This window comes from Pelodiscus sinensis, chromosome 7, assembly GCF_052426305.1.
Source record: "Pelodiscus sinensis isolate ZL-2025 chromosome 7, ASM5242630v1, whole genome shotgun sequence".
Lineage (NCBI taxonomy): Eukaryota > Metazoa > Chordata > Testudines > Trionychidae > Pelodiscus > Pelodiscus sinensis.
The window spans coordinates 22405035-22417047 of NC_143058.1; the positions used below are offsets into that span (position 1 = coordinate 22405035).

The 12013-nt window shown below is 35.3% G+C and overlaps 1 protein-coding gene across 1 annotated transcript in view; it reads right to left on the bottom strand.

Moving 5' to 3' along the window:
• Positions 1 to 12013, bottom strand: part of LRP1B (LDL receptor related protein 1B) — a 1362068-nt gene that overhangs the window by 337496 nt on the left and 1012559 nt on the right. The window contains exon 42 of the mRNA XM_089779714.1: positions 1050 to 1239. Coding sequence (XP_089635840.1) covers positions 1050 to 1239 — 190 coding nt within the window. The remainder of the gene's footprint in view (positions 1 to 1049; positions 1240 to 12013) is intronic.

Here is a 12013-nt window from a genome sequence, read left to right on the forward strand (position 1 = left end):
CCTATGTCACATATGCGCTGTAGTGAGGCAGTGAGCGAGGTGATACAGGGAGACTAGATGTACACATACTGCAAATGGGGTTTCTGGGGTCTGCTTATTGAGACTCTAGTGGATGCTTTATATTTCATCAGAAGAATATACCCCAATTTACATAAAGTTATTTCAGTGTCTATTCTAGGTTACTGACTGAAATGACATCTTTGGTTACATAGTTTTCAATGATTTTTTTTAATTCAACTGTTACAAGTCTAGATTTAGGCATCCATTTATCCTTTGATTAGGATTTTGGGTCCACCCACGCTGTTCCCTTAGCTCAAAATAAGTGATGCATTTTGAACTATACAAATTGCGTACCTTATTACCAGTTAATTTTGAAACAGTTTATTTTGCCATTTGGCTCTGTCTACACAGCACCAAATTTTTAAATGAACCACTATTCCAAAATGTCCCTTGGAACGAGGTTTATAGGGACATTGGAATAGTGAGCCCATTATATTTTGAAATAATGGGCATGCTCAAAATACATGGAATAGCTATTTTGGGATACTTCCAGTGTCCTGAAATAGGTCTGCAGTATAGATGTAGCCTTCTATGGACCCATGTACTAGTATGACAAGAAGGCAAAGTTTTATTTTAATACGGTAAAATATTTGTGTTTCCAGAATTTACTTAAACAATCTGTAATATATATTATGAAAGTGAACAACTCAATGGAGCATACTTATCTCTTCTGTTCTAACTTATATTTCAGCCAGATTTTCTTATTTTTGGAAACATCATCTTGAAGGGTTTTTAATTAATCCAAAATACTTTTGCACAATCTTTTATCTGAAAAAAAATTATTTTGACTAAATTATACATTTTAGGATTTCTGGAGCTGCTCTTTTAAAAGTAAAAGCATGAAGTTTGGCTTCTAAAACTATACTTAAGGCAGCTAGCTGATCTTCAGAAGTGCAGAGTTCCACAGCTTTTACTTAAATTAATGGGAAATGCTTGATGTGCATCCCTTCTGAAAATTCAAACCTCAGTGCCATAGACGTAGTACATACTTCTGGCATTCATCAAGTGCTAATACATGTGGATGATCATCTTCAGACATTGCTATTACTGCCTCCCTGTTGAAAGCTCCTTGTCGTTTCTGGTCAACTGTATGTCTTGTGATAGATGATGTAGTAGAGCTGGTCCAATAGAGAGCATCCCACGCTCTATGATAGGCAAGTCCTTCTACAGAACCTACATCTGATAAAGACAATTACAAAGGAAATACATTAATTTTTGCCAGCAAAAAAGGGGATATTTTTTCTCAACAGATACTTGATGAATAACACAACTGGTCAAATATTTTAGCTCTTCACATTTCCCACTTTTTTTTATTCCAACTTCATACACTGAGGTGCAGAGAGATTAAATGTTGCTTGCCTCTTAGGTCACAAACAAGGTTCCCTCTAAACTGTGCGGCAACATGGCCTCACAGCTGCTTAATTCGCTCCACCCCGACAGGGGCTCAGGACCCTGTGCACAGAGCTGCATGGCTGGGGGAGGGCCACTATGGGAGGGCACTTCTCCCTCAGTCACTCCCTCAGTGGCCTGGGCCATTGCTTGCCGCGGCTTCCCTTTGTTGCAAATGGCAAACCGCAGCCAATGGGAGCTGTGAGGCTCTATGGATGCAGAGCTGTTCAGTAAACAAACTGGCCTAACCCATAGCCCAATTTGAGAAACACTGCTCTACTGTGTGTTAAATAGAAAATTATTTCACCCTTCTACAGTCTCATTCCTCCTTTTTTGTGGCCTTAAACTAAAAATATTATCAAAATAATTAAGCTGATATATGTATTACATGAAATATTTTCTCTATCCCAGATTATTTTAAATTTTCCTATCACTCAAGTTGCAAACAAATGGTACGGTAAGGTTTAGGAGCTGATGGCACTACAACAATATACCAGGAAGGAAAATAGTAGATTTCTCTAGCTTTCCATCTAACTCACCAGATCCATGATTGATAGAAAACCTTAGTTAAATATCTTCCTTTTCCTATTGTTTACTTATTACCTGATTTAAAAATTTACTGTGCAGTCACAGTTTCCACGGAAGCCTATGGACCACTTACAAAAATCAATCCATTAAGCATTTCATAATCAGTTTAAAGAAAATGAAGGACAACCATGGAAGAATAGGCAAATGTCCTCTGGTGCTAAATATATATGAAATAGACAACTTGTAAACTGTTAAATCCATCAATACAATATTTTCAGAACACTGCTTCCAGCCAGTATATTAAAAATGGGGAATTTTAGGCAACTGATAGTCAAGTGAAAGTCCACAGCTGACACTGAAGGCAGAATAAATTCACTTATGAGTATGTAAGTATACATTTTCTAAATTTAGATATCCATTTGCATTACACGGATCTGAAATTTCTTTTCTCAATTTTAACTGATTGTTTTCATATCTGAAAAGGTTTAGAAAACCCTCCTGCAAAACAAAACAAAAAATTAAATAAGCCACTATACCGTGCTCTTTCATCTTACATGAAAAATATTGGAAAGCAAAGGAACAAAAGCATATGAAATTAATAGGCAGCTAAGGAATACCTTTAATGCTATCAAGAAAAGATAAATTGTAGCCTACCAATTTCAATAAATAAAAGTGACAGTGGCAGAAACTGAAGTATTTCTTACCATTGTGTTCCCAATCACTAAGGCAACACAGATAATACTCTGATTGGTTTATCTATATAGTGTTTAACAGAAAACAATTTTAGGCAGAAGTTGTATGCAACATATTGTATTTCCTGATTTTTCTTCAATGACTCATTTTATAATTGCAATATTTATTATCTTAATTGTTAGTGTTTATATTTTGCATTGTGAGTATTATTTTCATTCTAGAAATAATATATAGAGAATAGACACTGACTACAGTAATTTCATTGTCCAGTTTATACCCAAAGACAGACAGAAGACTCTTGATATGGATTTAATCATGTTGCAACTTTATTTTTAGATGTGAGGGACTCCCTGGCAGATAAAAGTGTTTAATGCAAATTAATCCATGTTTACTGAATGATTATCCAGGTGAGTTTCACCAGTTCCCACTCTTTTCCATCCAGGTCTTTTCAGAAAATGTGTTGCTAGAACCTTACCATCCATTCCTCATTCATAGGAGGGGTAAGGTGGGCTATAAGAATGGCGAGTTAGCATCGTGATATTGCAACCATAGGAGACCCAACCCCCATGAAAGACAGAAATCAAACACTAGTGAAGATATTACTAGAAGAGAGAAAATTACCAAGTAAGATTTTTTTGCTCTTCTTAATAATATCTCCACTAATCTTCACTCATTGGAATAGATTCTACAGTGAAAAAAGAGATGGGACAATAGAAGGATGAATTTGAGGAGGAAAAGTCCTAAGAACAACCCACGGGAACTGCACATTGAAAAGAGTTCTGATTGAAGCACGTTCCACCTAAAGAAGGTGTCTGAATGTACATGAAGGTTCGGCTTGCCTTTGGTGGTTGGATTTCATGATACCTTTTATTCTTTTGTTATAAAGCAACAAATCTGTCTGACAAAGTGATAGAGTATTTTGAGTGAAAGAAAAAAAATATGTTCATTTCTGTACCACTTATTTCAATTTAGTAGGATCCTCTCAAAACTTATGACCTCAGGTATAAATTGAGAGATTCTGGATACAAAGATAGGCAGTCAGACAAAAGGTCCTTCCTTGCAAATAGAGATAGTTTAGGAATTGGGATGTTTAATGTTCCTCCAATCCATTAAAATTACTATCTCTACAATTGTATTCTTTCCAATAAAAATTCTCTGAACTGAAGGAATAGGTGGAAGACACCACTTTTTTCAAAAGAAATTTATGACCACTGGTTTGTGAGCATAGAATTTATCCCTAATCATGGATTTTTGAATTAGATGGAAAGTTACAGCAATCCAATATTTATTTTCCTCCCCTGGTGTGTTGCTGCAGGTTCCATGTCCTCCATTTGATTGACTATGAGTGATCTGAAACTTTAAAAATAAATCTGGGATGAAGAAAGTGTTTTCATGATTTCTTAAAATATAGAGCAAAAAAAGAAAAAAATAACAATCCCTTCTGCTTAATACACACTAGTGAGACATGGGAAATTTAGATTCCAAGCCTGGTTCCAAAATATGTGTGACCTAAGAAACATCATTTAATCTTTCTGGATCTCTCTCTGTAAAGTGAGAATAAAATGACATCTATCATGTCTTTGTTTATTCTGTCTTATCTACGCAGATTGGTAATCTCTGTGGCACCTATTCCAATAAGGCTTTGATCTTGTTTAAACACTTTGGGTGCTACTACAACAACGATAATGAATAATTATATAAATTGCTCAAATAGAAAAAGTTCTCAAACAAATGGTTTTGCTTCTCTAAATGTTTAGCTCTATTAGCTATGCTTAGTATCATTAAATGAACATGAAACTTAGTTGGAATAGATGGAGTTGCTTTTGAAAGATAATTTTTATTTATTCCAGACAATACTCCTGAATGTTCTCACATTGGGAAACAGATCTTTCTGTCTGCTAATGTTCCTTAACTGGTCACCTGATTTTTCTGCATTCTTAAAGAAATAGTCCAGTGGTCACCAACAGAGTGAGCATAGTTGCAATACCCTTATGCACAGGTGACCCACAGGTAATGAAATTGCTTGTTAAAGCAACAGGTCACCAGTACCAAAGATAAAATCCCTCATGACAGGGACCAACCCTGCAGCTAAATGACCTTGGGAATGTGAGGTGGGCACAAATGTACCCTGTGCCCTGCCCTACCCTCATAAAATTGAAGATTATGAGACATTTCTGCTGCCATTCAGAATAAGATCCTATTAGTTTTAATATACAAAGATGTAATGCAGGACAAATATTTATCAAATAAAGATCATTTAAGTGTTACAACAAAGACTCCCGGAAAGCTGTGCTATGGTGTCATCTAAAGAGATATGCAATCTGTTTTAACACAAGACAAAGACTAGTTGGTGAAAACAATATTACCATATTTTAAACAGATATAATCTAACTGGCAAGGAACGAGAGAGAGAGAGAGAGAGAGATGAGAATGTTTCATCTAAAGCACAGCAGACAGTTATAACAAATGAAAGAAAAATCCATATAAAGATGATACAGGTACCAAAGTATTATTACTAGAGGATTTCGAACAAAAAGATTACCATACATGGAGGAAAAAACTCCTAATGAAATCTCTGCAATAGAATTTCCTGTTAATATTACCTACAATCAAAGAACCTCCAGCGAAGCCTTTTCAGCTAATAAATTTTAGGGAATGACCCACTAAAAACAACTATCTTGAGAGAAGCAGCTCTCCAGAGAAAACATCACAACATTAGGCAGTCAAAAGTTAAGCAGACAAAAGTTTCAGATGACAAGTTTGTAGTTGAGAAATATATTTGCAAAAGTATCGCAAAAGGAGCTAGTGAAATTATATTTTGCTTCTCTTGATAATAATCAAGTACTCAAACACAGAGGAATCTGTATGTTTGACTTAAATAGAAACTATTTATGGTAAAAAGATTGTCTCGCCATAGATCAATGCCAAGCGTATGATTAATCTTATAAGTAGCACAAACCATAGTCTATTGATACTTGAGTAATTTCATTATTTGACACCGTGCACCTTTTGTTTCATCAAGTTTTTACCTATAAAATGAAATGGACTCTCATGACAAACATAAGGCATTCTCACCTTTAAATAGTTCAGTCCATTAAGTGCAAACTTATAGATGAGGTATTTTAAGACAGCATAGGAGATCTGTATTAAGTACTGATAAAATATTAACTATGTAAAATGCAGAGTATTGACTTTTTATTGGATAAGTTGGCAGTATTATATGCATGAATAAATATGAACTGTTAAATCACAATAAATTAAGTAAATTATATTTTTCTATACATTTTCTTTTAAGACTCATTATTCTTTCATCTTTAGGATACAGGTAGGAGTCAGTATTATAGTGCTGGTACTAACCTGAAGGGAATTATTTGATAAACTGGTATTGCCAGTATGACATGCCAAGACAGATTGTCTAAGGAACAGCCATGTCCCAAATCATTTAAAACTAAACCTTCAACTCCACTTTGACATTAGCTTTGCATGATAAAACTAAACCTTCAATTCCACTTTGACATTAACTGAAAAGCTGATATTTTAACGATTAGCCATCATCAGACTCTCATGAATGTGTGCTATATTAATTTGCTGCACACATTTTAAGGATTATTCCCTAGCACAACTATATTTTCTGATGAAAGTCATTTATTACAAGTTATTCACTCATTTTGAAATGTGCAAGAAAATATCTAGTTGTCCACTGAATATTGTAATTCCAGGAGCCAATCTTTCAATAGGATGAAAATAAGGGATTTGGCTTTTTTTTCCTATAAGTGTCATATATTCAAACTATCTTATGCTGTTTTAAGTTAGTAAAGCCTATAGGAACTAAACATGAAAAGAAATGCATTTGTTTTCCCTGACATTTTAACTTAAAACATTGATGGCATTAGAAGCTTACAGCACTGGTTAAATTTATTCTATCCATGAAGCAACAGTTTATGATTTTCAAATGAATAGCACACTTAAATGAAAGGAACATTAATACAATATGATATTAATATACAAATCCTCACATTATTCACCTGCCACTGACATTCTGAATTAAATCAGTAATGGGGTATATAACTGATTAAATATCTACACAACAGAAAGCAACAGCTTATGATTTACAAAGGCAATGGTAGAGTGATCACATCATTACATTGCCAAATGCCATCTATCACTTTTACTGAATTTAACGAAGATGGATTACATTCTACAGATGAGATGCAACCTATAAATATTGTCATTCTGATCTTCATCTGACTTTCCTAGAGAACAGACAAGCAACAAATCAATTATTGAAGAACACCTATTAGAGATCTCTTGTTACTCAGCATACGCATAGGAGGACGGAGGCGAAAATATTTCAGAAACTAACAACTCTAATTTCTAAGATTTGGCAATGCTGCTCACTACTTCTGAGCAAAGTAAGTTTCTAGCTAATCTCCCTATGCTAAAATGCTGCAGACACATTACTAGTTTTTGTTCTTTGACTAAGACAGGATCAAACCAACAAATATTGTTTGTATTAATTCCTCCTTCTAAGCCACCTTAATTTGTTCAATCACACAACTGGATATTATGCAAAATACAATAATATTCAGCTATATAATGTAAAATATGTATTGTGAATACTGAAAGAGAGTAAATGCAACAACAACTGATCAGAAACAACACACACCAAAACCTCTGGGGATATTTTAAGACTACTTACTATTAAGAACCTGCTTGAGTCTTTATTTACCCTACTCTCTCATTTGGCTTTCACATTTCACTTTTTTTGAAACAGTCTGTCAATTGCTTGACTAGCCCAATCACAGGAAACCAGATTGCTTTATGATTATACAAATAGATTATCTTATTGTAATAGATAACAGGTGGTCACTATTTGATGTTTTAGGTGAAGAAAGCAAAATAAAATAAAATAAATGCTTAATATTGCACATATTAATTTCACAGTCAAAACTTTAATTCTTTACTTTTCCATTGTGCCCTAAGGCAGCCATAAGGCAAGAAAATCATTTATGGCAGAAAGTAAAATTTTTAAGAGAAAACAATAAACTGCAATAAACTAGTTTGTGAAAATAGAGGCTGATTTGAATACTTACTTGCATCTCTCATCACTCAACTGCAAAATGGGACCCTGTTGTTCAGAATTTTTTATTTAAACCCAGACGCTCTCAAATTTGGAACAACCATATTCAATTAGTATGTACTAACTATACCCCTTTCATTTGCCTAAGAAAAATTCGGATAGACATGATGTCATAAGGACTAAGTTGGTGTATGCGATTTATAAAGCTGTGCAATGTGACACTGCGTGGTATGCCATGTTACTTTAACACTCCTTCATATGAGGATGTAGTAAACTTCCTGATTATACATAATAATCACAGCCTTCATGGTTCTGCATAACATCAACAGCCAATTTTTAGCAACTACCCTTCATGTTCCTTCAAGGTGTAAATAATTCTAAGACTCAGAGAAGCAACTTGTTCACAAATTCTGTATTCTTTATCCAGTGCAGTTGTATTTAAGATAAATATATAAATACTGACGTGACAAATTCTTTTTTGACACATGGCAAAAAAAAAAAAAGAAAGTTAAAAGATAATTGCCAGTTTGCCTATCTTTATTCCTATAAAATTGATGTTTTTACATAACCATAAAATATTTATTGGCCAAATTATGCCTCTTTGCATGCACTGATGTAAAAATAGGAGAATGTACCATATCACAGTGACAATGCCTAGAGGAAACTGTACCTCCACAATGGCATGATACATGCAAAGCCACTTGAGGAGCATGGTAAGAAGTTGTTCTTGTTATATCTTTATTCCCCATAATTTTGATTCCTAGATGTAAGAGATGGTTAGGCCAGATAACACTGCCAGCAAATTCTACCTGCACATGGCTTCTTCTTCAGGTATGCTGAAGGAGAAGTTCAAAAGTTTCATTTACACTGTGTTTGAGCCATCTTGCTACTGAAGGTTTTGATGCTTTCTTCTCCTTTACTTTGGAATTTTAAAGTATGAGGAAGGCATTTTAATAAGGATGGTTTCCTTTTATTTATATTTTAACCGCCACATATATATGATAGTTAAAATCTACCTATCTCTATCTCCATAATCTTTGCCTCTTTTAGATTGACTTAGAGCAGACGGAAAGAACAATTTCTTGCAAACAGTGCAATGGAAAAGCTGAATTGATTTCAGTGATAAATGCAGGATTCATTCAAAATTACCCCTTGTCTTCACAGAATGCCTCATCTTGACATTTCATATAAAGTGCTGTAACAGTCAGAGCAGAAGCAATGACCACTCCAAAATCAACACAAATGGAAATTAAACATAGACCCATCGGAGAATGGATCGAAGTGTGGTCTTCCAGCAGTAGACTCATTTTAATAAATGGTTGTAATGAGAGACACATTTTTACAATGTTAAACTGTAAAGCCTAGTAATAAGGTGCCTTTGGTAAATTCTAATATATGATTAACTTCAGCTGATCTAGATTTAATTTTAATTTCTTCAGCTCCAATGGCTACATCTGGCCAAGATTCTAGTTTTCGCACATGCAGTACAACTTTTCCTCAATGGTACAATATTGAGTTCTCCTGTTTCTTTAATTGTTTCCTTATGCAAGCAGTACGGTAAGTCAGCAATGTCGGTTCTGGATGGTTATGGGGTCCTTGTACTAATGCAAGGCTCAAGTTCTGGAGGAGAAGCCAGGATTTCCAAGGCCAGAATGGAATCAGCAGGCTTTCCCGTACCTTATTCTGGTTAATTTTCCCCAGACTCTATAATCAGTGAAAAGGGATTCAGAATCCACGAAGGTCATGCTTGGGACAGTATTATTTCCTTCCATTCAATTACTTTTACTTTCTCTTTGGTGTCTAGTAGAGAAAAGACACTTCTTTGACCTTCCTTCTAAGAATGGACTTATTCAACAACTCTTCACAATGTTTTCTTCCTGAAGACACCATCAGGTTCTTTGCCTAATGGCACACTTCTTCAGCTTGATCCAAAGGTGGATGCCACAGATTTTGTTTCAAGTATTAGTACAGATGAAGAACTATATGATACAAAATCTGCCTCCATGGAAAGTTTTATAAATTTGGCTTTCTTGGGAAGTTTCTCAATCAAGGGGTCTGTGTGGACTAGTGTGGCCCAGGCAAAACATGTGGATATGGACAAAGCCTGTAGCCAAAGGACAGCAGATGTAGCTCCATAAATCCTCCAGAGGCTGATTCCACTCTTCAGTCCATTGTTTTTATTTAAGGAGAAAACTTCATCTGCTGGTATGGTTGTGTCCTTGACCTGGGGAGCTACAAAAGATTCCACATTAGAGAAGTTGATGTAATCCATTCCAAATATAAGGACTGAATAAAAGCTTTGTGCCAGCATAAATAATCTCTGAAGTTTGTTGTGGTGGCTCTTGTAGGATTTAATAATTTTGTTCAAGCAAAATAAAATTTTGAGAAAGTTCTTTTTGGGAAAAGGCAAGGCACAAATACTTCTTAGTCAATGTTCTGGCCTGTCTTTTCTCCACCCCATGCCTCTGTTAAATTTGGAAACTCGCTGCAATAAGTCCTTTTTTACTATGCTGACAAAGTGGAAAGTTCATGCGTCAAATTTACTTTGAAATCACAACTCTAAGATCTGTCTCCTTACTCAATCATGACTGACTGGGCCTATCAGAAAAAGTTAATGGGAAGCCAATGCAAAAATGTCATATAATATTACTAGCTTAAAAACCAAGGAACGATGAAGATAACACTTTTCACCAGATGGAACCTATAGAGCACCTTTCATAAGGCAATGTGATTTGATTCTACAAATGACCAAATATTGATTCACACTGAGCATTAGGAACAATGTAGGACAACATCTAAAGACACCTCCAAGAGAATATTCACTTTCCACTCCTTAATGAAATTCTCAAGATTCCAAGAAGTCATTCTCAAAGTTTTATTTAGCACACAATGGTACTACAAATAAAAATGTGGCAAAGGAGCATAAGCACAGAATTTATGTCCCACACACTGAAGGGAGCATTTCAAACTGCAACCTATTATAATTGAAATGCTTAATATTTTTTAAAGGGGCAATCTGTTGAGAAGCATTTTTTGATAAACCTGTGTTAAGTAGATTATATATTTATACACATATACATCTACTGGACTGCTCTGAAATTTTTCATTTTCTTGAATAAGTTTTGAAAGTTCATTTAGAAGCTTTGTTCTTTTTCCTACTGATTTTCCAACTTTCTTCTTCCATTGTAGAATATTTCAAAGGTAGATGAGCTCAAAAGACGGCAAGTGGGAGCAATAGCAACACAATTAAATACTCAGTCTCTGATACACGCAAGTACAGGAAGTAGCAGTACATCTGAAAAATATTAATATTAAGGCATATTCTAACTTTTTTCTTCAGCTACTTCATTGTACAGAGTGAATCCATAAAACAAATATGAATGCTGCAAAGTAAAGCCCTCAAAAGTCAGAAAGTACACATGCAACCTTTATTCTTCCCTATTTTCTATAGTCTGCAATTATATGGTCACATACTATCACAGAAAATAATTAAAGCACTGAAGCAAGTAGGCATTGAAGAATTCAAATATACCTATTTTAAGTTTTATCTGACATACAACTGGGATAGAAAATCAATGTTCTTTGACACACCTGTAAATGACAAAAATACACATCATGGAATGAATGAAGGACTTATTGTATAAACATGTTATATAGTTGAACTGGAAGTTTTGTGCAGCATTACTCAGATCCTTAACTCAAGTAATGTTTGTTTTTTGGAAAATAAAATTATAACGTACATGCTTCATTTGAATAATTTCTCTGGGATGGGACTGGGAATGAGAGGTTCAGAATGCACACTGCTCCAGAGAGAGAGAACTACAGCAGTTTGGGGACAGGTGAGAAGCCCCTCTCCATGACAAGAGCAGCTCCAGTGGGCACAGCTGGGGAAGGTATGCATGTGCTCCAGCTGGGGCAGGTCTAGGTTCATCTGCCCCCTGTGCTTCCCAGACAGAGTGAAGAATGAAGCAAACTGCACTTTTCTCTTACTCCCTGATGAAGGGGAATAGCCAGGAACATTCCTGAGGGGAGGGAAGCTGGGTTATGGGGCAGTCCTGGACAGAAGGGTGGGGTCTGTCTGGTGATTCTGTCTCTTTTCTATATGGTTTTCTGAGAAGCAATCCCATTCTAGGCACATCCCATTTTCCTGGCACAACCAAACCCTGATCTTGCTTTAAGTTATGATAAGAAGAAACTGTATAAAGAATTCGGTGGTCCTAGCTCTTACTATTTAGGAGGAGTTCTTGAACAGACAGACAGACT